Below are 25,666 nucleotides of genomic sequence, written 5' to 3' on the forward strand. Positions count from 1 at the left end.
CATCGCACGGCCCCCCACGAGCCACTTGTGCCCTGACAAGCCTGGCACCCCCAGCAAGGGCTCCGACCCGGGCCTGGCAAGGGTGGCAAGGCTGTGCAGGCTCGCCGATGGCCCTGCCTCGGCTGCAAGGGGCAAGCGGGCGGGAAAGTCTGGGGCCTGCCGTGCCCACGTGCCCCCGGAGGCCTGGCCATTATGGTGCGGGGGGAGAGAGCGCTCGGCAGCCCAGCCCTCCCCCTTCCTCTCGCTGAAGGCTCTCTTGGCAGCTGCCCCGCTCTCTTGGCAGAGACGCGCCAGAATTGGAGAAAGCAGCAAGAGAGAGAAATTAGAAAGGGAAAAAAGCCCAATAGCCTGGAGAGGCTTTGCCCTTTGTAATGACGTAGTGTCCTGGGCCTCTCCCCTCATTCCCTTCCCCTCCCTTCAGCCAGCCCCCACCCCCTCGCCCCTCACAGCCTTGGAAGCCACAATTAAGCGGCTCTGGGATAAAACACACTGGCTGCAAGAGGACTGGGGCATTGCTTCAAGAGATGGCAAGGCAGCTGGCTGCATCCCTCCTTCCCGGAGTCCTCCTCCTCCTCGCCATCCTCCCAGCTTCTCGGCAAGGAGGTAAGGAAAGCAACAACTGCTTCTCCCCAAGCCGGGCCACCTCTCTTGGGGCACCTGACCTCAGGCACTCGCTGGCAGGGACGGGCTCCCGGGGGGCTGGTTCTGGAGCATGTCCCCCAAGGGAAGGGAATGCCCAGCGGGCAGGTTGCTAATGCCACGCACCCCTTTTGGGAACGGAGCAGCTCAATGAAGCCCCCAAGCCAATCTGTGCCCCGCGCTGCCCCTGGGCTCTTCCTTCCTCCAGCCGTCCCTGGGTCCTATCCACAGCCCCTCGCAGAGCTTGGCCCGTCCCTTCTGCTCCCACCCTCCCCCCCGCTGGGGGCAGGCATGCTCCCAACTATCCCTGCCCAAGCATGACATGGCACCAGGGCTCTCCCTGGGGTAGGGGCTGGGGCAGGTAGAGCTGGAAGCATAGCTGGGGCTGCCCCTGGGGATCCCTGTGTGACACTGGACAGTAGCTCTCCTGGGGGGCAAGGTGCTTGTTGAGGGGCTCCTACCAGGTCATGCAAGGTCCTCCCTAGCGCATCCCAGCAGGCAAGATCCCAGCCCCAGCTGGGGGTGCCAGGGCCCGCCGGGCTGTCAGCGTGAGGGACTGGGACACAGAAAGCAAGCATGGGATGTGTGTGAGAGTCCGGGGTTCACTCTCAGTGTGTGTGTGAGAGAGAGACACAACCCAGGTGTATCACACTCGCAGTGTCTCATGTGTCACTCTGCGTCTGTGTGTGTTACCCTCCGCACGTGTGACACAGCCTGTGTAGCCACCTCAGTGTGTATGTGAGAGACACAAAACATGTGTCTCGTTCTGTGTGTGTCTAACATAGCCTGTGTGTTTCGCTGTGTGTGACAGAGACACAGCGTGTGTGGATTACTGTCAGTGAGTGTGTGTGACACGGTGCCTGTGTAGCACTCTCACTGCGGGTGTGGGTGTGGGTGTGACAGAACCTGTGCATAGCACCTTTGATGTGTGGATGTGAGAGACACAACCTGTTTGGAGCCCTCTATGTGTGTGTGTTTGTATGCGTGTGCATGTATGGCACAGCCCATGTGTAGCACCTTCAGTGAGCGGGTGTATGAAAGAGAGAGAGAGAGAAACAAAGCCCCCGTGTATAATTTGCAGTGTGTGTGACACAGCCTTTGTGTATCACTTTGGGTGTGAGACAATACCCAAGTGCATTGCTCCGTGTTTGTGTGTGACAAAGTCGATGTGTATCAGTGTGTGTATATGTGTGACACAGCCCATGTGGATCACTGTGTGTGTGTGTGTATGTAGGCGAGGGGGAAGGGGCCCTGGCAGGGCAGTGGGTGGGAGGGGGTCGCCATTGGCTGTGCTGCCCCCTCCCCAGAGAAGAGCCCTTCAGGCCCACTCTTGGGGGTCAGCGACCCCTGGAACGCTCAGTGCAGGTGCCAGGACTCCTGGGCTCCCTGTAGAGAGGACAGATGCTATCGCAGCTGGGCTAGCCATTCCTCTGGTGAGAGAGCCATCTGCAGCCAGGCAGGGTAGGGTCCCACTGCGGTTTGGATGGGTACCTAGATCACTGGCGGGGGAGAGAGGCGCAATCGCTAGGGCAGACTTGGCTGCTCACCCAGGCCATCCCAGGAAGCAGGAAGCTCCAGGGCAGAGCCCAGTGGCATTTCAGGGACATCTACACGGCAACGCCCCCGGCAGGGAGTCTCAGACCCGTGTTTGTGGACTCAGGCTCGCGGGCTGGCGCCACAGGGCTAAACTCGGACAGGAGCCTGGGCTCGGAAACCTGCTCTGAGACGTCTGGGGCTTTGACCCAGCTCCAGTTCTCAGCCGGCCCTGCGAGCCAGGCGGGGCCCTGGAGGGAGCCAGTATGGCTGGGCAGACGTGCAGGCGAGGGGAGTTTGCACCTGCGGGTTTATGAGAACAAGCATGAAACTTCACTCCTTGCAGCATGGCAGAGTAGGGTGACCAGACAGCAAATGTGAAAAATCAGGACAGGGGGTGGGGGTAATAGGAGCCTATGTAAGAAAAAGACCCCAAAATCGGGACTGTCCCTATAAAATCGGGACATCTGGTCACCCTATGGCAGAGATGTGCTGGGAGTGGGCACAGTGCACGATGCCCCCACCCTGAGCTGCGGCACCCCTGCAAAGACAGCCATGAGCACCCCAGCTCTCTGCTGGGCACGATGGGAGGGGCAGAGCGGTGAGGGCAAAGCAAGCGTGGCCGGGGAGTGGGGGTGGGGCAGGGAGAGCCTGGCAGTGCGGTGGGAGAAGAGACAATGTGGTGATGGGTGGAGTGAGCATGGCAGGGGGTGGGGGCAGAGCGAGTGTGATGGAAGTGGGTGGGGTGGGGCAAGCGTGGAGGTGGGGTGGGCCGGGAGTGGCTGTGCGGTGGGCAGGGCGAGTGTGGCTGTGGGGCGGGGCTGGGAGTGGCGGTGGGGTGGGGAAGAGCGAGCGTAGCTACGGGGTGGGGTGGGGCTGGTAGTGGCGGTGGGGTGGGGAAGAGCGAGTGTAGCTGTGGGGTGGGGCTGGGAGTGGCAGTGGGGTGGGGAAGAGCGGGTGTAGCTGCGGGGTGGGGCTGGGAGTGGCGGTGGGGTGGGGAAGAGTGGGTGTAGCTGCGGGGTGGGGCTGGGAGTGGCGGTGGGGTGGAGCAGGCGAGCGTCGCTGTCGGGTGGGACTGGGAGTGACTGTGGGGTGGGGAAGAGCGAGCGTAGCTACGGGGTGGGGTGGGGCTGGTAGTGGCGGTGGGGTGGGGAAGAGCGAGTGTAGCTGTGGGGTGGGGCTGGGAGTGGTGGTGGAGTGGGGAAGAGCGGGTGTAGCTGCGGGGTGGGGCTGGGAGTGGCGGTGGGGTGGGGAAGAGCGAGCGTAGCTACGGGGTGGGGTGGGGCTGGGAGTGGCTGTGGGGTGGGGAAGAGCGGGCGTAGCTGTGGGGTGGGGCTGGGAGTGGCGGTGGGATGGAGCAGGTGAGCGTAGTTGCGGGGTGGGGCTGGGAGTGGCGGTGGGATGGAGAAGGCGAGCGTAGCTGCGGGGTGGGGCTGGAAGTGGCAGTGGGGTGGGGAAGAGCGGGCGTAGCTACGGGGTGGGGTGGGGCTGGGAGTGGCTGTGGGGTGGGGAAGAGCGGGCGTAGCTGTGGGGTGGGGCTGGGAGTGGCAGTGGGGTGGGGAAGAGCGGGCGTAGCTGTGGGGTGGGGCTGGGAGTGGCAATGGGGTGGAGCAGGCGAGCGTAGCTGTGGGGTGGGGCTGGGAGTGGCGGTGGGGTGGGGAAGAGCGGGCGTAGCTGTGGGGTGGGGCTGGGAGTGGCGGTGGGGTGGAGCAGGCGAGCGTAGCTGTGGGGTGGGCCTGGGAGTGGCGGTGGGGTGGGGAAGAGCGAGTGTAGCTGTGGGGTGGGGCTGGAGTGGCAGTGGGGTGGGGAAGAGCGGGCGTAGCTGCGGGGTGGGGCTGGGAGTGGCGGTGGGGTGGAGCAGGCGAGCGTAGCTGTGGGGTGGGGCTGGGAGTGGCGGTGGGATGGAGCAGGTGAGTGTAGCTGTGGGGTGGGGCTGGGAGTGGCGGGTGGGGTGGGGAAGAGCGGGCGTAGCTGCGGGGTGGGGCTGGGAGTGGCGGTGGGGTGGGGAAGAGCGGGCGTAGCTGCTGGGTGGGGCTGGGAGTGGCAGTGGGGTGGGGAAGAGCGAGTGTAGCTGTGGGGTGGGGCTGGGAGTGGCGGTGGGGTGGGGAAGAGCGAGTGTAGCTGCGGGGTGGGGCTGGGAGTGGCGGTGGGGTGGGGAAGAGCGGGCGTAGCTGCGGGGTGGGGCTGGGAGTGGCGGTGGGGTGGGGAAGAGCGGGCGTAGCTGCGGGGTGGGGCTGGGAGTGGCAGTGGGGTGGGGAAGAGCGAGTGTAGCTGCGGGGTGGGGCTGGGAGTGGCGGTGGGGTGGGGAAGAGCGGGCGTAGCTGCGGGGTGGGGCTGGGAGTGGCGGTGGGGTGGGGAAGAGCGGGCGTAGCTGCGGGGTGGGGCTGGGAGTGGCGGTGGGGTGGAGCAGGTGAGCGTAGCTGTGGGGTGGCGGTGGGATGGAGCAGGTGAGTGTAGCTGTGGGGTGGGGCTGGGAGTGGCAATGGGGTGGGGAAGAGCGGGCGTAGCTGTGGGGTGGGGCTGGGAGTGGCAGTGGGGTGGGGAAGAGCGGGCGTAGCTGTGGGGTGGGGCTGGGAGTGGCAATGGGGCGGAGCAGGCGAGCGTAGCTGTGGGGTGGGGCTGGGAGTGGCGGTGGGGTGGGAAGAGCGGGCGTAGCTGCGGGGTGGGGCTGGGAGTGGCAGTGGGGTGGGGAAGAGCGAGTGTAGCTGCGGGGTGGGGCTGGGAGTGGCGGTGGGGTGGGGAAGAGCGGGCGTAGCTGTGGGGTGGGGCTGGGAGTGGCTGTGGGGTGGAGCAGGCGAGCGTAGCTGCGGGGTGGGGCTGGGAGTGGCGGTGGGGTGGGGAAGAGCGGGCGTAGCTGCGGGGTGGGGCTGGGAGTGGCGGTGGGGTGGGGAAGAGCGGGCGTAGCTGTGGGGTGGGGCTGGGAGTGGCGGTGGGGGTGGGGAAGAGCGGGCGTAGCTGTGGGGTGGGGCTGGGAGTGGCGGTGGGGTGGGGAAGAGCGGGCGTATCTGCGGGGTGGGGCTGGAGTGGCAGTGGGGTGGGGAAGAGTGGGCGTAGCTGTGGGGTGGGGCTGGGAGTGGCGGTGGGGTGGGGAAGAGCGGGCGTAGCTGTGGGGTGGGGCTGGGAGTGGCGGTGGGGTGGGGAAGAGCGGGCGTATCTGCGGGGTGGGGCTGGGAGTGGCAGTGGGGTGGGGAAGAGTGGGCGTAGCTGCGGGGTGGGGCTGGGAGTGGCGGTGGGATGGAGCAGGCGAGCGTAGCTGCGGGGTGGGGCTGGGAGTGGCGGTGGGGTGGGGAAGAGCGGGCGTAGCTGCGGGGTGGGGCTGGGAGTGGCGGTGGGGTGGGGAAGAGCGGGCGTAGCTGCGGGGTGGGGCTGGGAGTGGCGGTGGGGTGGGGAAGAGCGGGCGTAGCTGCGGGGTGGGGCTGGGAGTTGCGGTGGGGTGGGGAAGAGCGGGCGTAGCTGTGGGGTGGGGCTGGGAGTGGCGGTGGGGTGGGGAAGAGCGGGCGTAGCTGTGGGGTGGGGCTGGGAGTGGCGGTGGGGTGGGGAAGAGCGGGCGTATCTGCGGGGTGGGGCTGGGAGTGGCAGTGGGGTGGGGAAGAGTGGGCGTAGCTGCGGGGTGGGGCTGGGAGTGGCGGTGGGATGGAGCAGGCGAGCGTAGCTGCGGGGTGGGGCTGGGAGTGGCGGTGGGGTGGGGAAGAGCGGGCGTAGCTGCGGGGTGGGGCTGGGAGTGGCGGTGGGGTGGGGAAGAGCGGGCGTAGCTGCGGGGTGGGGCTGGGAGTGGCGGTGGGGTGGGGAAGAGCGGGCGTAGCTGTGGGGTGGGGCTGGGAGTGGCGGTGGGATGGAGCAGGCGAGCGTAGCTGCGGGGTGCGACAGGGCTGGATTGGCTGTGGGGTAGGGCCGGGGGTGGCTGTGTTGGGAGGCGGGCAGGGCGAGCGTGGCCCTGGCGTGCGTGGGGTGGGGCGGGCATGGCTTTGGGGTGGCTCTGATGCCAACACTCTTCATCTGGGCCTGTTGGGGAGCCCAGCGCTCTGCGTGAATCGCTCTGCCGCGGGGAGCGAGATCTCCCAGGATGGCCCATGCCCGCTGGAGAGGCCGGGGGAGGGGAGCAGCTAGGGTTCCTGCCCCCCTCTGGCAGGGCGATGTGGCATGATTGTGCTTGGCAGCAGGCTGCGCTGTGCCCGCCTGCGGGAGAGGCCAGCATGCCCAGGACGGTCTCTGGGGCAGAGGGCAGCAGGGAGTGTCGGTCCCAACACACGGGGGAAGGCGGGCAGGAGCGCAGTGCGCTCGTGTGCAGGGCCGTGCACGGGGGACTTGTCAGCTGGCCTGGGCTGCTGGAAGCAGAACATTCTTTGCTGCCTGGACGTGGAGGGGCTGGTGCCAGCACACAGAGCGTCTCCTGTCTGAGCTTTCTGCCCAGCCACGTGACTGTCCAGCCGGCTGCAGCAGGCTCAGATCCTGCCCACTTTGCAGCCGGTAACCCAGGTAGTGCCCACGCTGGCTCGGCGGTGGGACTAGGCCTGCCTATGGGGGAGGTGCAGGGGATCTCCCTCCAGTGGGCCCGACCCTGCCAGGGAACTGCTGTTTGTCCAGACTCCCCTCCCCTCCCCCTGTGCCCGTGGGGTCTCTGCGCCCACAAGGCTAGCCCCCCCAGAGATGTGCCTGGAGACCCCGAGTTTGCCTCTCCCCTGCCACGTGGGGGCGGTGGGGCAAGTGGTGCTGGGGAAGTGGGGAAGACCAGGGCTTTCTTCGCAGCTCCGTGTGGGGCCCCGCTGCCCGTTGGCAGCCGTACACGGCACTCCCTCCACAGGCTTGAGCTGGAAGAACCCAGGCTGCACTAGCCACAGCTTCAAGCCTCAGTCTCCCAGCGCTGCCCTGACAGATCCTGGGCTCACAGGCTGCAAAGGGCACGAGTCCGCCAGGCCAGGGAGCAGGGACCATGGAGAGGGACTCCCAGCCCAGGCTGGGGCCAGCTGTGCAACCCAGGGCTGGATCACAGGCCTGGAACGCAGGCCAACGCACCTGTGGCTTTTCCTGTCCAGGCCCATCCCTCTGCCTGCCTGCTGCATCCCCGGGATAATGCGTGCGTGCCTGAGTCAGGCCCAAAGCCGCTGAGAAGCCAGTGCCTTCTCCTGCCCCGGCCCAGCTCCGCAGTAAGGCGATTAGCACAGGCTGCTCTTTGAGCAGACTCAACCTGTGACGGTCACATGCTCACTGAGCACCTCAGAGGCAAGTGTCAGGCTGTGAAAAGCCAACGCCGCCCGTGGGGGGCTTCTGGGAGACTTGCAGCTCCTGACACGGGGCTCTAAGCTCTGTATCTCTGAGCCCACAGCGAGATGGACAGAGAGGCCTTTGTTCTGTGCAACGCACTGTGCCCCATCTGGGCCCCCTCCTCACTCAGGACCCTACAGAAATGGCGCCCACACTGCCCAAACTATGGGCAACTAGCTGGGAGCTGCCCGCATTCCTCCATTGGTCCCTCCAGCGCCTCCTGCTGGGACAGGCTGGGAACTAGTGCTCCTCCATTCGCTACAGCGCCTCCTGCTGGGACAGGCTGGGAACTAGTGCTCCTCCATTCGCTACAGCGCCTCCTGCTGGCAGAGGCCACTCACCCCTGCTCTGCCTTTTGTGCAGCAGATAAGTACAGTGCACAGCAGCTGGGGGTGGGGGTGGGAGCTGCCCTCTTGCCTGTACCTGGGCAGCAGGCATGGCCCCCATTTTCAGTCCATGTGTCTCCCCCTTTATGCTGCACACCTGAGGATGGCTTGCAGGTGCTCACAGATGGCCAGGCTTTCGGCTCTGAATTTTGCCTCTTTTCCTGCTCGTGAATTGTTCACCAAGAGCATGACGTTCCCCCAGTGATTTCAGTGAATGATTTGCCATCTGCAGTTCATTCATGGACTGCTCAGGGCGAGTTGTCAGAGTTTGGAAATCAAAATTCAAGCTCTTTGGAGTGGACACATGAGCCAGAATCTTCAACTCTGGGCCTGGGGCCTAACACGAGGCCCCCTAATCTGCATTGAGGTTCCTAAGAAGGGCCTGTTTCAGCAGTGCTTTCACTGGGAGCTGCAGGTGCTCAGTGGTTTGGAACGAACGTAGGCAGCCATGTTTGAAATGTGGGCTGTTGGTCACATGGTATGTTTCTGTTTCCTGATCGGGAAGCATCTGGAGTCCCAGTTTTTAGTGCAAATTCTCACCAGTGTGAATTCCCGTGTTCATCCCATTAACCCTTCATGACACCACCCAGCTCCACAGCTGCTGGGTCTGAAGCCAGCTCCCTGGAGGGCAGCTCCAGCATGAGCACCGGCAAAGCAAAGGGGGTTGAAAACCCACAAGGCTGTGTATTGAAAACACTGGGCATTGTTCACCTAGCTCCGCCACCATTGCAGTAAATGATGGCAGGTGGACACGCGGCTGCGTGTGGCTTTGCTGCTGGGCCAGGGCAGGTGGAGAGCCCTGGGCTGGGACACGGCCCCATGTTCAAATCACACGCACCAGGCCCAGGACGCCACGTGGCCCGGAAGTGAGCTCTGCTAAGCCTCAAAATGCTGCATATGGGGCAGGGTCTTGTGTCTCAATGCCACTGGTGAGCATCCAGAAGCTTCTGCACGTGCAGGCCCTCAGAGCCGCTGACTCACAATTGCCCTGAGATGATTGTGGAGAGAAGCCAGGACAGGCACATTCCTGAAAGCTCTTCAGTTCCTCGGAAGGTCTGTGGCCAGCTCCCTCCTGTCCCAGACGCAGAGAGACAGAGGTGAAGGAAGGCCTCTGGTTGCCAAGCAGTCACTCGCCTCTCAGGGCAAGTAGCCAGGGCTGGCTCCAGGTACCAGCGAAGGAAGCAGGTACCTGGGGCGGCAAATAGAAAGGGGCGGCACTCTGTCCGTTGCTGGGGCGGCACGTCCGGGTCTTCGCCAGCAATTCAGCGGCAGGTCCTTCGGTCCCTCTGTTCCTCTTCGGCGGCAATTCAGCGGCAGGTCCTTCGGTCCCTCTGTTCCTCTTCGGCAGCACGGCGGCGGCAGTTCAATCGGTTTTGTCTGTTTTTTCTTCGCCGCTTGGGGTGGCAAAAAAGCTGGAGCCGGCCCTGCAAGCAGCGACGCTCAGCACAGGTGAGCCCTGCTCCACAGCTGGCAGCAGGAAGCAGCACGGCAGAGGCCTCCTGGAAGCCAGGACAAGGGCCCTGAACGGAGCTTTAGCCGTGTGGCAGCGAGTGATCGGCCTCTGATTCCTGCCAGATGGTGCCATCCAGCTTATCAGAGCCTCATAGCCTGGTCCTTGCTGAGGGGGCGAGTCCAAGAGGGGCACTGCGGTCTCAGCCCCACGCCAGTGGGCAAGAGCACAAATGCCTCTGTGCTGGTGGAAGGCGAGAGGTCTGCGGGAGCCCTGGAGTGCGCCATGCGGAGCTGCCCCTGACAAGCCCCCCTGGGTCGGGGATGCCAATGGGCGACCGTTGCTCCTGCTCTCTCTGGGACAAACTGGGAAATGGAGTAAGTGGGTGCAGCTCTGTTGGTTTCAATGCAATCCCTTGCACTGGGGCTGAATTTGGTTCCTCGTGTCTGGTCGTTGGCTTTATAGCTCAACAGGTTAGGGCTCCACAGGGCCAGCCTTGCACGTCTGGAGAGGCTGTGCAGTCTCCTTAGCACGAGATCCTAGAGACCTGCCTGGCGTGTGAGCCAGCTGGGAGGGGACCCAACAAACTCGCCTTCTGAGAGCCTCTGAAGGAGCCACTAGGGGCCACCTACTCTGCAGTTGGCAGCCAGCCACCCAGCCTGGGTAGGGCTCTGCTAGCTAGCTGTGTGGACGTTGTGGCTGTGGCCAACATGCAGGCTAGCCACCCAGCTGAGGCTCAGGGCTCGGGTGGGCCTGAGAGCCGACCTGCAATGCCCGCACAGCTATTTCCAGCAAGCTAGCTCGAGCCTCGCTAGCACATCTGTCTGGCCGGGCTGGGAGGCTAGCCCCCAGGTGCAGTGTGGATGTACCCAACAAAAGGGCAGGACGGCCAACATCTGGCACCAGCACTGGCCATGCTGAGCCAGGGAAGTTGCCACACTTTCGCCTCCGAGATCTGACCCGTGGGCTCTTCAGAGCGCGCAGTGAAGAGCTGGTGCTAGCTGGGGCCTGGGACTCACGGCCGTCAATATCAAGGGGCTGGGGTATGAACTAGCCAGCTTGATGCATCTTGTCCAGCCATGGGCCAAGCTAACCGAGCTCAGAAGAGGGAAGTCTGCCATTAGTAGATGTCACCTCCTGATATTCTTTCGACTGTAGGATTCCAATACCCTCCTGCCGAGCAAGGCAATGGCCCCCCGCCCAGCAGCACAACAGACCACGGTGAGCTTTGCCAAGATCCAGGGGAGGTTGGCACACTCCACTCTCAGCCCTGTCTGGGGAGGGCAGACTCGGGAGAAATGGAAAGCTCTGTGACAGCCAGTCAGTGAACAGCTGGTGAGGAGGGCTGAGTGGGAGATATCGCTGAAGGTAGCAGGGCCCCATGAGAGACATAGAAGCCTGATGGATGGTGCCAGCCCAAAGGAGTGAGAGTATCCTTAGGAGCCCTTTGCCCAGCAGCTGAGAAGCGTGGCTGAGGCGCCGAACACAAGCAGGTCTGCACAGAACATGCCTGTCCCGATGACAAATCCTGAGTTAACAGGGGACCTTCCCTTGGTGCTGGGGAGTGACGCCAATTAGGAGCTGGCACTGGGGCAAAGGAGAACTAGACCTAGGAGGAAGGATGCCCTGCTTCCAGCCTCCCACCCCAGGTTGGGCAGAGACATGCATCGGCCGTGGCTCCAGGAAGGCTCCTGTCACGTGTGTGGTGGTGCCAGGTGCTGCACCAAGCGGCACCAGCACAGGGCCAGCTCCTGCCAATGGGCGCCGTCCAGGTCGTGCCCCGGCTGACTGCCGGCTCCTCTCCTCACACCCGGCTTTCTCAGACTGCTCTTCCTGGGAACCCAAACTCTGCAGGGAGGCTGGGCTGGATTGACTCAGCACCAAAGAACTTACTGGGGGCCAAAGGCTCAGACTTTTACCCCCTCTGACCTCTCTGGAGGGGCAAATGGAGCCCCTGGCTCGAGTCCTGCCGAGGAATGTCCTCTTCCCAGCCACCCTGTGAGACCATTCCTCCCAGCAGCAGGCCTGCGGCTCCCCTGAGCTCTGGGGCAGCCACACGCCCTCAGCCCCATGTCCCGCTGGCAGCCGTGCCTGGTGCGCAGAGCTCCCGCCGACACAATAACCAGCTCGACAGCAATGAGCCCTGCAGGCGGGGGCCACAATGCACTATCCTCACGCTGCCCCCCACGGGACAGAATCCGCCGGGGAGAGGGAGCGCACCCGTCATCCTGTGGTGACAGCGCCGGGGAGAGGGAGCGCACCCGTCATCCTGTGGTGACAGCGCCGGGGAGAGGGAGCGCACCCGTCATCATGTGGTGACAGCGCCGGGGAGAGGGAATCTTCGGACCCAAAAGGAGCCCATGTCCCCGGGCAGGGCCAGCACCAGGCAGTGTGTGGAGCCCTGTGGGTGACCAGCCCAGAGAGGGGCCTGAGGAACCGCTGGTTCCCCCAGGATTCTGTCTGGGAGTGTGTCTCCCTTTCCCCTAGAGTGAGTCTGCCCCCCTTCCCCTCTCTCCCAGCAGGCAGGGGCAACAGACTGGGACTGCCCTTGGACAGCTCTCCAGGGCCAGGGTGGCACAGCTTACTGATGGGGAGTCCTGAAGCCCCTCGAGGCCCCCAGCCAGACACAAGCTGCTCCCAGCTCAGCTCCCCCACTCCTCTCAGCAGCCAGGGAAGGGGTGGGCAGGAGGCGAGTTCCCCTTGCCATGCTGTCCCTTCCTGTAGCACATCGCAGTACATGGCTCACAGGGCCAAGCTGCAGCCTGGTGCAAACATCAGTGCAGTTCTGCCATTTACAGCAGGGCTGCCGTTGGCCCTCAGAGTGAGTCTGTGGCCTGGACCAGGCACTGCTGTGGGGAACCTCGCAGCACTGGCATCCCAGCTGCACCCCAGTCTGGGGAGCTCCCCCTGGCAGACGTTTGCAGCAGCTGGGGCTGGGGCTGGCGTTGGCCTGCAGTGCAGGACAGGGAGGGGCCGCACAGACACTTTGCGTTTGTTTTTAAACAAGGAATTATCTGGGATTTGTTTTTCCGAGCCAGCGGGAGGCGAGCAGGGCGGGAGCCAGGGCTCTAATCCCTGTTTGAAAAGGTCAGAGCCCTGTCATTCATCCCAGCCAATAGTGCAGCCCCCACGAAGGGAAAGTGGGGCAGGGCCAGGCCAGGGGAGCGAGAGGGACAGACAGACAGACGGATGGGGAGACAGGAGAGCGAGGACTGGAATGAGTGCCTTTGGCTGGGGGAACGTGTTATCAGGCTCCGAATTCCACGCAAAGTGAGATCAGCTGGTCTGGAATCTGGAACCAATTCCAAAGCCTGCGGAGGCTCAGTGTAATGTGCTCCACATTAGGCAGGCGCTGTGCTAGCTGTGCGGGCCGAGGGCTGCGGACATGGGCATGCCAGCGCCTGGCAGTGCAGCAGAGATCCACTGGGCTTTGCCTTCTCCAGGGCCTGACACCCAAGAGTCTCAAAACATTTTGCTGTCCTGTGACCTTCCCACCCCATCAGGGGCACCTAGCGCTGCCTCACATCACAGGTGGGGCAACTTCCCCAAGACAGGAGGGGAACCCCTAGGCTGCCCAGCAATTCATTGGCACAGGTGGGGATGGCACCTATAACTCATGGATCCCAGTCTTGTACTAAGAACAGGAGTACTTGTGGCACCTTAGAGACTAACAGATTTATTAGAGCATAAGCTTTCGTGGACTACAGCCCACTTCTTCGGATGCATATAGAATGGAACATATATTGAGGAGATAGGCTGTAGTCCACGAAAGCTTATGCTCTAATAAATTTGTTAGTCTCTAAGGTGCCACAAGTACTCCTGTTCTTTTTGCGGATACAGACTAACACGGCTGCTACTCTGAAACCAGTCTTGTACTGTCATCCATCCAGTACTGCTAGTGTGAACACTGGCACTAGTGCCCTGTCTGTGTCTGGGGCTATGAGTGTGACCCCTGACACTAGTGCCCTCTGTGTATCTGGGTCTGAGTGTGAATCTTGGCACTAGTGCCCTGTGTACACCTGGGGTCTGAGAGTGTGAACCCTGGCACTAATGCCCTGTGTGTGTCTGGAGCTGAGTGTGAACCCTGGCACTAGTGCCCTGTGTGTGTCTGGAGCTGAGTGTGAACTCTGGCACTAGTGCCCTGTCTGTACCTGGGGGCTGGGAGTGTGAACCCTGGCACTAGTGCCCTGTGTGTGTCTGGAGCTGAGTGTGAACCCTGGCACTAGTACCCTGTGTGTGTGTCTGGAGCTGAGTGTGAACCCTGGCACTAGTGCCCTGTGTGTGTCTGGAGCTGAGTGTGAACCCTGGCACTAGTGCCCTGTGTGTGTCTGGAGCTGAGTGTGAACCCTGGCCCTAGTGCCCTGTCTGTACCTGGGGGCTGGGAGTGTGAACCCTGGCACTAGTGCCCTGTGTGTGTCTGGAGCTGAGTGTGAACCCTGGCACTAGTACCCTGTGTGTGTGTCTGGAGCTGAGTGTGAACCCTGGCACTAGTGCCCTGTGTGTGTGTCTGGAGCTGAGTGTGAACCCTGGCACTAGTGCCCTGTGTGTGTGTCTGGAGCTGAGTGTGAACCCTGGCACTAGTGCCCTCTGTGTGTCTGGAGCTGAGTGTGAACCCTGGCACTAGTGCCCTGTGTGTGTAACGCCGACAGACCGCGGTCGTTGGCGGGCGGGATTGAACCTGGGGCCTCTGGAGCTTAGTGCATGAGCCTCTACTGCATGAGCTAAAAGCCATGTGGCCCTTAGCTAAGGCTGTAGAGCACATTAATTAATCTCTCTCTACGTGGTCTCAGTGCCACTAGATGGGGCAGAACACCACACCCAGGAGGTGTGTGAGTTACATGTACACTTAAGGGCTGTGTGTGTGAATCCTGGCACTAGTGCCCTGTGTGTGTCTGGGGCTGGGGGTGTGAACCCTGGCACTAGTGCCCTGTGTGTGTCTGGGGGCAGGGGCTGTGAGTGTGAACCCTGGCACTAGTGCCCTGTGTGTGCTTGGGGGCTGGGGGTGTGAACCCTGGCACTAGTGCCCTCTGTGGGGGAGGGGGCTGTGAGTGTGAACCCCTGGCACTAGTGCCCTCTGTGGGGGAGGGGGCTGTGAGTGTGAACCCTGGCACTAGTGCTCTGTGTGTGCCTGGAGGCTGGGAGTCTATATCTCTGTCTTGGGGATGTCTATGGCTCAGGCAGGACGTTGTCTCCTCCCCCATGGGCAGAAGCAGCTGGAGCCTAGAGCGCTAGGAAGGCTTGTCCCAGCTGGACACGTGTCCGTGTCCCTGGCTGGAGTGGCTGTAGGGCGCCCGGGCTGGGTGTTGGGAAGGAAATGAGAACTTCTCCAAAGCCTGATAAAACTCCCCAGCAGTGAGAGCAGCCGCACGCAGGCAGGCTCTGTCTCAGCCCCTCAACGCCATCTGCTGGGCATGTCTATTTGGACAGCCGCTAGTGACTCCCTCAGCTTCTGCGCCCAAAGGACATAACCCCGCTGGCGGGCTGGCCCAGAAGGACCTGGCTAGGCAGAGACTGATGCAGAGCATCACTCATGGGCTGGGCGGATGTGGGAGCAGGGCTGCCACTCATCGCCCCTCTCCAATGTGGGAGCAATGCCCCCTCAGACCAGCCCTTGCGAAGGGGCAGCTGTGCACTCTGGGACCGGGCCAGCTCCTGCGGGCAGTGGGAAGGACATCTGTGCCCTCCCAGACGCAGGCCGCGCCCAGGGCAGGCAAGCAAGCCTCCTGCCCCGTTTTACACAGAGGTCGCACTAGGCCACCCGGGCAGAGCTCCATGCCCAGCATGGCAGCCTCTGGCTCCCAGAAAACCCAGCCTCCGCTGGCTCCCCTGCAAGGAGTTTAGTGATCTGGGCCTGGGATACTCCCTGGAACTCCAGCTCCCCCATCCCAAACACCACGGGCCGTTTTGTTCTGTCTGGGAGACCTGACTGGTGCTGCCCTGTACATAGACACAGGGTTTGCTCTAAACACAACAGCCGTCCCAGCACTGAGCCCACACAAGAGAGCTTGTCAACAGAAGCGTATGGTTCTATGCAAAGGGATGGAGGTTCATGCAGCAGCGCCCCGGGGCTGTCTAATGCTAGCTAGGAGCAGGGCAATGGCAGGAAAGGTGGGCCCTGTCCCGCTCTGCATGGGGACAGGTGTCGGTGGGATTGGGGCGATGATCCTGCCTGAGGACATCAGCTGGGGCTCTCCTAGCCTCATGGCAGCGATCAGGTTCATTGTAGCTCAGCCTCCCCTCCCCAGCCTGAGAAATGATGCTGGCTTGAATCCCAGGCAGCACTGGGCTGGCACAGACACTGCTGCAGGGCTGCCTCTACTGACACAACCGTGGGCCTCCCCCTTTCCGGGGCTGTCCCAGAGCACAGCTGTGTGGGGTGTTACAGGAACAGCCGGCATCCCAGAGCTGAGCCCTTCCCCCCACAGCATGCTCAGCTGCCCAGAGATCAGGGCCCTGGAGATGGGCCTGTTAGCCCCAGACAGGGCCTGGGGACACTGTCCCCCACCACGAGGAGACACTCCCCGGAGTCTTACACCAGCTGGATAGGAGTTAGAGCCAGGCCAGACTCCTGCCCCAGGGAGGAGAGCCAGGTACTCCCTTGCCTCAGGGGTGTACAGCCCGCCACCAGGGCCCTCAGGGGTGTACGGCTCTCACCAGGGCCCTCAGCGGTGTACGGCCCTCCACCAGGACCCTCAGGGGTGTACAGCCCGCCACCAGGGCCCTCAGGGGTGTACGGCCCTCACCAGGGCCCTCAGCGGTGTACGGCCCTCCACCAGGACCCTCAGGGGTGTACGGCCCTCCACCAGGGCCCTCAGCGGTGTATGGCCCTCACCAGGGCCCTCAGCGGTGTACGGCCCTCCGCCAGGGCCCTCAGCGGTGTATGGCCCTCACCAGGGCCCTCAGGGGTGTACGGCCCTCCACCAGGGCCCTCAGGGGTGTACGGCCCTCCGCCAGGGCCCTCAGGGCTGTACAGCCCTCCACCTTGGGATTGAGGGGTGTCACGGCCCTCCACCTTGAGTCTCAGGGGCACATGCGGCTTTTCTGGGTCCCGTTAGCAAAATGACAGGGCCTCTGAGCGCACCGACCCCATGCTGCTACCTACATCGCACTTGCCCATTGTCGATCTCAAAGCACTTCCCCAAGGCGGGTTAGTGTCATTTTCCCCACAGTAATGATGGACAAACTGTGGCACAGGGAGGTGCAGGGAATGGCTCTCTCCCACAGCAAAGCTGGTACCCGACATTGCCCCGGAACTCGTGCACTCAAGGGGCAGTCCTGCTTTCCCTGTTTTTCCTGGGAAGGTTTCTGGGCTCCCTATGAGCCAACTACTGGATGGACGGGGCCTGGCGGGTGTGTTCCCTGGCTGGCTGTGCGTGACGCTGCCTGTTCCTTTTGCAGGGGTGCCTGGTGCTGGAGGGGGAGTTCCGGCTCTAGGATATTACCCAGGTAAGAACCTCCGCCCCCCAGCGGGACACGGGAAGCAGCAGGAAATGGGCACGCTCGCCCCTGCATGGGAAGAGAAGTGAGAGCGCAGTGGGAGAGGGGTCCCCAGGCTGGTGGATGGAAATATCAGCCTGTCCCAGAAGGGGGTGCTGGCCCCAGGGGAGAGGGGTCTCCAGGGCTGGGAGCTCAGGAAATGTCTCCCTCGCCCCAACAGGAGTGTGTTTGGATGAATCTGGCCAGCAGGAGCCATGTGCAAGGGTGGGAACCCCGCAAGGGACAGTCAGGTGTGGATCCAGGCGAGCAGAGCTGTCTGTGTCCCCCCTCCGCACAGCCCCCTCCAGCAGGGCTGGCCATGGTCCCTCTGGGCAGAGGCAGAGCTGCTCGGCGTGACTGGGCCTGAGCTGAGTCAGGTAGAGCCTGGTTCCTGTCCCGGCTCTGCTGCTCACTTGCGCGTGGCCCTGCATGGGGACGGGGAGACACAGAACCCGGGGGAGCTGTCTCTGTTCAGTGAGCACAGTCGCAGCCCGGGCCCCAGCAAAGCAGCCGTGCCCTGGCCTTAGTGCGCTGGCTGCCCTGACCGGTGCCTGAGGGACAATCCAGGCAGCTGGGGTGGTGGCAGCAGGGTGACACCTGGTAACACAGCAGAAGGACGCCTATCAGCCAGGCACGCTGTAGCCCAGCCCTGTCACATGAGTCATGTTGTAGCCCGGTTCCTTTGTCTTGCCCCTGGTTTATGACAGCCGGGGGTCCCCTCCAGGCCTGAGTTGCTGCATGGGCTCAGGCCCGGATCCACTGGAACACGCTGCAATCCACAAAGCCCATGTAGGTGCCCAGGCTCCCTGCACAGTGCCTGGACTGCTGGGCACAAAAGTCAGCACGTGGGGCAAGGAGCCACCTAAGCTAGCCAGTGGGCACGGCCAATGGCAGGGACGTGTCCTCAGACAGGCACCTGTCTCTGCTAGCAACCCAGGAAGGGTTCAGCAGGAAGCCCTCCACTGGAGTCTGCGGGGCGCAGGCCCCTACTGGTTTCTCGCAGGCGTGAGGTAGGTGTGTCCCTCGCTCCACGCACAACAGCTGGAGGAGGAGGAGCCCGCCTTGTGACTATTACTCCAGGGGTGAGAGCATGGGGCTATTCTGCTGTGGGGCCCCCTCAGGCTCTCAGTGAACCAGGGGTCCCCCACCTCCCGGGGGTCCCAAAGCACTGGCCTATAGAGCCATTCTCTTGCTGTCCCTTTCTGCCCCAATGGTTGTGCCTCTGGGGATTAATGCTGGTCAGTCACTGGCCAGAGAGAGCGAGACTCTCTGTGGTTAGGGCACATGCTTCGGAGGTGGAAGCCCCTGGGCCCACCCCCTCCTCTAACCTCGGATTAGTTAGCCCCATAGAATAGGGTGACCAGACAGCAAGTGTAAAAAATCGGGACGGGGGTGGGGAGTAATAGGTGCCTATATAAGAAAAAGCCCCCAAAATCGGGACATCTGGTCACCCTACCATAGAACAGCTTCAGCAGGAGAGCTGGAGGGAGCCTCCCCCCATCAGAATATCCCATGGCTCCGTCATTAGAGCACTGGGAGACGCCTGTTCAGATCCTGCGGGGGATGGGAACTGAACCTGGGTCACCTACATCCCAGGTGAGCACGCTAGCCCCTGGCTACGCGTTATAAGATAAGCACCAATACTCCTCCAGCTGGATTTTGAATGGGACCTGATCTGGCAGGTGGCCTCTGAGCCCGCCCCCTGGATGGCGCTTGGCACATGACTCAGGTGGAGGAATGCCTGTCTTCCCCCCTTTGCATTGGGGCTTAGGCGGGAGGTGGGTGGCGGGTGCCTAGAGAAGGCAGCAGGACATGTACCCAGATGCAGAAACTTAGGCACTGAGGGAACTTTAACCTTCAAAACTTAGGTACTGAGAGTTTAGGCACCTCCAGGAATGAGCGGGAGCTTTGTGGATTGCAGTGGGGCCTAGACCTGAGACTTGGTCGCCTAAATCCTGGACTAGGCACTGCCATCCCTATGTAGATCAGGGCTCAGCCCCTGCACCGGGCCGTGATGGAATTCAGAGCCTGCATTCCCAGCACAGAGCCAGCCCCTGGAGTCCTTCTGGGAGCCAGGTAGGGTGACCAGATGCTAACTGTAAAATATCGGGACCGCCGCAGGGGGGCGCCTTTTTAATTGTTACACTCACCTGTCCGGGTCTTCGGCGGCAATTCGGCGGAGGGTCCTTCAGTCGCTGACGGTCTTCAGCGGCATTTCGGCAGAAGGTAATAAGTCTTGCAGCCAAAGACAGAAGCACCCGCCGCCAAAATGCCACCGAAGACCGTCAGCGACTGAACGACCCTCCGCCAAATTGCCGCCAAAGACCCGGACGGGTGAGTGTAACAAACAAACAAACAAACAAAAAAACCCACCTGAAAAAAATTTCGGGACAAATGGTGTCCCGACCGTACTTCGGTCGGGACGCGGGACAAACTGCTCAAAATCCGGACAGTCGGGGTGTCTGGTCACCCTAGAGCCAGGAACCTGGCAGATCACTGGCCTGAGAGCCCAGCTCTGGCTGGTGGGACTCTGTGCTCTGCAGCACCATCTACTGAGAGTGCAGCAGGGGCTGTCCCTGCTGCGGAGCGCACTGGAAAGGAGCTGTCTCACCACGTACCTTTAGCCACAGCCTGCAGCCCTGACTGGGCGGGGGTGGGCCCGACAGAGGCAGTGACCTTCAGCAGGGTGCTTGCAGCAACCTTTCACTGCGCACTACCCAAAGGAAAGAGGGTCTCTCTCGGGCAGTCCGACCCCAAGCTGGTAGGGGACCAGCTGCCCACATCTTCCTGGCTCTTGTTCCTGTGGCTCTGGGCTGGAGCATGGTAGAATGGGATGGCAGCTCTCAGGGCTACACCCGCAGGTACTGATTACTCCAAAGCCGTGATGCGGGCAGGGCTGGAGGGCAGGGCGCTGAGCATGTGCTGCTGTTTGCAGGAGCTGCTGGGGTTGGAGGCCTGGGAGCAGGAGGCCTAGGGGTTGGAGCTGGACTTGGGGGTGCAGGTGAGTACTGCCCTGAGATACACAACCCACAGTCTCCACCTACATGGCCCGAGGCAGCAGTGGCTGGCAAGCAGGCTCACTGCTGGCTGAGTCCCTGGGAGCAAGCACTTCTCCTGGGCATTGGTCAGCGGCTCCCCCCAGGGAGCCCCCCCCCCGCCCCTTGTGCAGAAGCACCTGTCCTTCACCTTGGTGTGGAGGCATCTGCTTCCTGAGCTACAGCGTCCCCCCATAACCAAAGAGGGTGGCCCATGCCCTCTTCTGCGGTGCTGTTGGATTCTCCAGGGGGAGGGCCCTTCGGTCTCGCAGACTAACATCTGGAAGCTTCTACTCCAGCCACCCAGGGATCAAGTCAGGGAAGTTCCCAGACCCATGCTGTCCAGGAGACCAGCCTCGTGGGGCCTTCGAACCCATGTGTCTGGCTCTCAGGTGGGCAATGCGGGGGCGGTTCTCTGCCCAGAGGTGCATGGCCAGTGTGCCAGGTTCATCCTGCTGGTGCCAGGCCAGCCACCTGTGCGACACAACCTCCCGAGGCAAGGGGCTGGCTGGCGCCTTGCGCATCTCCCTTCAAGCACCAGACTCACTCATCCATTGGGCTCTTGCTTTTCTCTAGGGCTCGGTGTTGGAGCAAAACCTCCCAAGCCAGGTAAGGAACGTCTCCCCATCTGCGGGTTCTCGGCTGGACAGCGCAGGGCTCCATTTGCTAGGGGCAGGGCTCAGCAGAAGCCAGGCGTGGACATGTAGGGGTTTCCCATCAGCTGCTGCCCTTGTTTCTCTTGCATGGGACTGAATTGGGGGTCACCACTCAGGATGCTGCCTTGGCAAACACGACTCCTCTGCAGCTGCCTTTTGCCTCCCAGCCTCAGCCCTGCTCGCTGTGCCCTGATGGCACCCGTGCCAGCACATCACACTGCCCCAGCTCAGACCCCCTCCCACACTCGGTAGTTCCCTGCTTTGCCAGCTGCCCCCGCCTCCTCCCCCAGTGCCTTAGGACCACTGCTGTCCGTGCCTGGTGCCCAACGCAGGGATTAACGCCGGCGGGCACCTTGGGAGCTGAGAACTCACCAGGTTCTCGTGTGGGAAAGGAAAGGCTGGGCGGCCTTGGCCTCCTTCATACCCTGGGGCTGGCAGCCCATGGCCCCTTGGAGCACTGGCACGAGGTGTGGCGCTGGAGCCCTGGTTGGCACTGTCCCCCTCCACAGGGGGCAGAGTGGCAGCCAATGCCTTGATGAGAGGAAGGCCCAGGCCACGGCAGAGTTGCTGGCCAATGGTCATCTGCACCATCCTGGTTCAGGGCCTGGCAGCCCCTGGGCACTGGTTCCAGGCAGCCTCTTCTGCTGCCAGCGAGGCCTGGTGAAGGCATGTCAGGCCTCAGCTAGCCTGACGTTCAATGCCAACTCCAGGAGACTGAGCCAGAGCCCAGCCCTCCCTGGTGCCCAGAACGGCTGGGGGAACTGCAGCATGCAGAGCCCTAGGGCAGGGAGAGGATCCTGGCTCCCCCAGCTGATCCGTCCCTGTCTGTCTGTCAGTCAGCCATCCTGGCGCTAGGGACAGAGCTCAGGAGCTCCAAGTCAGTTGTGTCCCTCTCAGGGCAGACGTAAAGCTGCAGTAATGTCAGCCCCGTGCCAAACCCAGCGGCTGCCAGGAGGTTGTGCCCTGGAAAGCTGGCAGAGCCTCTCTCCGCCTTGCAGGATTCAGTGCCAGGCCAAACAACCAGCCAGGTGCCTTTGCTCAGGCAAACCCCACACTGGAGCAAGAGGCATCTTTGGGGCAGAGGGTCCCATTTACAATGAGAGACATGCAGCCTGCAGGAGGCTCCGCATAGGGCCACCAGGAGCCTGCTCAGGTCCCTGAGATGGCAGTGCCCAGCCCAGCCTTTCCCCTGCAATGCCTGCAGTAGGCTCAGCTGGGCAGGGTGCTTCCCAGAAACCTCTCTGGCATAGCTAGACATGGCTTCAGCCCTGTGGGGTGAGAGGCTGCCCCAAGGCTGCGATGGTGCCTGGAGACACCCTCTAGCTGTGGATGGAGTTGCTGAGGAATCGTCTGGTTGTTGTAGGATGGATCCACACTTACTTCAAGAGGCATGACGCTGGCAGTGCACGTGTCATCACTGGGCCTGTGCACGTCTCATCATGGGGCCCTCTGCTATGCCAGGCTGGGCCAGCGCATGTGTCATCACCGTGTTGTCCAGTGGGACGGCTGGACCAGTGTGTGTGTCATCATCAGATCAGGGGCATGCAGCTGGGTCCTAGCTCATCTGGTTGCTAGGGAGGGGGCAGGAAGGAAGGGGGCTGGGCCCCTGGCACGTTGGGAGGCAGGTGAGAGATGCTGCGTCAGGCCCGGGGACTGGGGCTGGAGATCACCCGTTCTGCCTGGTGCCCGTCTGAGTGGGGCCAGGAGGCTCCAACCCTTTGGGGTACTCCCAGGTCAGACTGCCCACCCAACCTTGGCCCTGCCCAGAGCCTAGGTGAGCAGCAATGCGATTGGCCCCTGGGCCTGTCCGTCTGCATCTCCGCGGGTGTCCCTGGCAAGGCAGGTCTCCAATTTCAGTGTGTGGAAAGAAAAACAAGGGCTGTGTTTGTGGGTAATGAAACCCAAACGGTCCGGAGCTGTGCAGGCCCAGCCTGAGTGCTGGCAGCCGCCCTCAGCCAAGGGCAGTGGAATTTGTGTCTGGAGGAGCGAGCAGATGATTAGGCACAGATGTTGGAAGGCATCAAAGTCCTGAGCCAGAGCGACTTGCTCCACACTCGTAAACATTTCAGACCCAGTCCCATCGCTGCCTCCTGCGGCATGGGGGGACAGAGCCCAGAGGGTGGCAGGGATGGGACACAGAGAGATGGAGAAGAGACAGATGGGCACAGTAGGGCGGGGCAGGGAGCCACTCGGCCTGCCCCAGCGTGCAGCTGTTCTCGTTATCCCTGCCCTGCTCCTAGGGCGCTTCCCATCTCATTGCACCAGCTCCTCACCCCAGGGCACATGTGCGGAGGGAAGTGACTCTCCAAAGCTCCTCCCACACCACAAGCCCCACCCAATTGAGGAGCCGAAAGCAAGGATCCAGCCCCTCTCCATTGCTGTGTGCTGCGGTCAGCCAGGAGATCCTTACCAAGGCTGTTCCTCCTTAGGCCCTGAGCTCAGCGGCGGCTGGAAAGGAAGCGAGGCAGGTGGCCCACACAGTGCTCTTGCTCAGGCTCTCTGCAGACTCACGCAGTGTCTGAGCACAGAGACGGGACAGCGGTGACGAGATCACAGTCAAATGTCTCCACGGGGAAAACATTCTTAGCAATGGGCTTTTCAGTATAGCAGAGAAAGGGCCAACATCCTCCCGGGGCTGGAAATTGGAGCTAGACACATTCAGAATGGAAATCAGGCGTAAATGTTTAACAGTGAGAATAACTAGCCACTGGAACATGGGGTAGGGTGACCATACATCCCGTTTTGGCCGGGACAGTCCCTTTTTTAAGCCCTGTCCCAGCCATCCTGACTTGTTTTGTGGAAGTGGGCATTTGTCCCGCTCGCTCTTGCCGACTTGCTCAGGGGTGCAGTGCAAAAGAACATGTGGGGGGCGAGTGGAGATGCCAGCCCCTCGCAGAGGGAGGGAGGGCTTGGTGGGGGGAGGCAGCATTCCAGCATGCAGGGGGGTGGGGCAGCAGGGTTTCAGCGACCAGCAACAGCCTTGCAGAGGAAAGGGTGGGGCTCGGACGAGCAGCTGGGGGTGTCCTGTTTTCCCTTTGGGAAATACGGTCACCCTAGCATGGGGGATTCTCCAGCACTGGGGATGTGTAGCTCAGGAGTGGGTGTTTTTCCAAAAGCTCTGCCCTAGGAATGATTTAGGGACAGGTCTCCGGCCTGCGTTATGCAGGAAGTCAGACTAGTTGGTCCCTTCTGGCCTGCGGATCCATGAGCCTGTGAGTGCCTGCACTGGGTACGCTCGAGGGCAGCCATGTGGGAGAGAGACTCCCTGGTTATCTAAATGAAAGCTGGAATTCTGGGAGCCAGGGGGGCTGGCCCCAGTCACTCCCTCTCCCCAGCCTAGGAGGCAGAGAAATCCCGGGGCACAAGGGAGCCTCTAGGCTCCAGCAGTCACCATGGCTCTCGTTCCAAGGGCCAGTGTTCGAGCTGCCTCTCTGAGAGGCAGAACAGGCTGCTGCCACTGGGCCCTCCCGACTGGCGCCAGCTGAGCGTGGCTGAATGGACTAGAACCGTTCACACCCACACAGACGACACCGTCTGGGACTTGTGTTAGTGGAGGGTTTCTCTGGCCTTCCCCTGGCATGGTGCTGGGTGAGATTGTAGTGCTTCTCACCAAGCTTCTCTTTCCAGGCCTCGGGGGACTCGGCACACTTGGCCTGCAGCCAGGTGAGTGTGTTGACTCTTAGGGGCTCTCTGGGGAGGCTGAGCCCTGCCCCGGAGGGGCTGGCATGGGACCCCTCACCCAGGGCACTCCCTTGCATACAGCGCACACTGCAGATCCTTGTGCGCCTCTCCTGATCCCCGTTTGCCCAAGCCACAGAGACAGGCGCTGAGATGTGCAAGGCTGCCAAGGAGGTTGGACAACCTTGCAGTGCGTGGGGGTTGGGGAGCCAGGCTTCTTCGCAGCTGTGGGGCCCAGGGAGCTGGGGCTGTTCCCAGCCTTGAGCAATGGGGATTCAGCCTCAGCCCCCCCATCAGGGTCAGAGCCCCATAGTGCCAGGCACTCCAGGCCTGGCTCCCACTCCACAGGCACAAGCACATGGGGCAGGGATGGAGACCCCTTTCGGGGAGCCACAGGACAGCTGGATGCCCCACAGCATCTTGGGATCTTTTAACTGGGCGTGAATCCCGCCAGCCCATGGAGCTGGAGTCTCCCGGGTCACAGCTAACTCTCCTTCTCTCTGGCAGGTGGCGTAGTCCAGCCAGGTTTCTACCCAGGAGGCGTCTACCCAGGCGGCATCTACCCAGGGGCTGGGCTGGGAGCCTATAAAGCTGTTGCCAAAGCTGGTGAGTGCACATGACTTTCTACTGCAGGGGCTGATCCAGGGTGCCTGCATGCCCCTGCCCCTCCCTGGTGCCCGCTGCCACTGCCACGCACCAGTTGCACTCATCTGCAAGCCGGCTTAGGACAGGCACTGGGATAGGCATCGCCAGACACCCTGGAACCTGGCACCGCAGCCAGACCAGGAGCTCAGGCCTCCCCTGGTCTGGCAAAGCTGGCATGCCCTGGGCTTGAAGAGGTATCCCCTGCTGCCCTTACCTTGCTGTCTTGCCTGGCTCTCTTGCCATGAGCCCTGGGGTTCCTGCCTTCTCTGGGGTAGGTCCTGGTCTCCAGCCAGGTGTGAAGCGGCAAACAAGAGGCGCTGGTCTCTTGGGCTAGAGCTGGCCCAGGGGGTGGGGTAGAGAGCTGGGGGCGAAGGGGCAGGGCTGGGCCCTGTGGAGACTGTGCCCGTGGGCCACGTGCTGAGCCAAGTGCACTGGCTGGAGTTAGGAGTCGGTGCATAGGAAGCACAGAGCTGGGTGTGCAGTGCTGGCACCAGACGGGCTGGGATCCTGCTGTCCAGGCTCAGGGAGGCCTCTCCCTATCTGATGCAACAGAGGCTGTCACTCCTGCGGCCTGTGGGACAGTGTGGGGAAGCCCACATTGGATGGCACCCATTGGCAGGAGGGCAGCATGGGGAAGCCCGCAGTAGAGTGCCCACTGAGACTGAACTTCGCTCGCACCCCTGGAGCATATGGTCCATCGAAGCTGGGCACTGGGCCCAGGGCTGAGCCTGAAATACCCGGGGATCCGGTCTCCTGCTGGGATCCCACTGTGCACTATGGCTCAGCACTTCCTTTTCGTAACCAGGTGCTGGTGTGGGCGGAGTGGGCGGAGTCGGCGGTGTGGGTGGACCCGGCGGTGTTGGGGTCTCCACAGGTAAGATGTGTTTCAGTCCAGGGCTTGCCCAC

The 25,666-nt window shown here is 62.4% G+C and overlaps 1 protein-coding gene across 6 annotated transcripts in view; it reads left to right on the forward strand.

Annotated features, from left to right (window-relative positions):
* The first annotated feature begins 278 nt into the window (after nucleotides 1–278).
* The window catches only part of ELN (elastin), a 90,761-nt gene continuing 65,373 nt past the window's right edge, over nucleotides 279–25,666 (forward strand). For 2 of the 6 annotated variants that reach the window (XM_065573318.1, XM_065573321.1), the window contains exons 1-7: nucleotides 279–603; nucleotides 16,669–16,716; nucleotides 19,682–19,747; nucleotides 20,358–20,390; nucleotides 24,065–24,100; nucleotides 24,623–24,721; nucleotides 25,566–25,634. In XM_065573318.1, the coding sequence (XP_065429390.1) occupies nucleotides 525–603; nucleotides 16,669–16,716; nucleotides 19,682–19,747; nucleotides 20,358–20,390; nucleotides 24,065–24,100; nucleotides 24,623–24,721; nucleotides 25,566–25,634 (430 nt within the window). In that variant the 5' untranslated portion in view covers nucleotides 279–524. The remainder of the gene's footprint in view (nucleotides 604–16,668; nucleotides 16,717–19,681; nucleotides 19,748–20,357; nucleotides 20,391–24,064; nucleotides 24,101–24,622; nucleotides 24,722–25,565; nucleotides 25,635–25,666) is intronic. The other 4 variants (XM_065573320.1, XM_065573323.1, XM_065573319.1 and 1 more) reach the window with 3 other exon arrangements.

Source organism: Chrysemys picta, chromosome 19 (assembly GCF_011386835.1).
Source record: "Chrysemys picta bellii isolate R12L10 chromosome 19, ASM1138683v2, whole genome shotgun sequence".
Lineage (NCBI taxonomy): Eukaryota > Metazoa > Chordata > Testudines > Emydidae > Chrysemys > Chrysemys picta.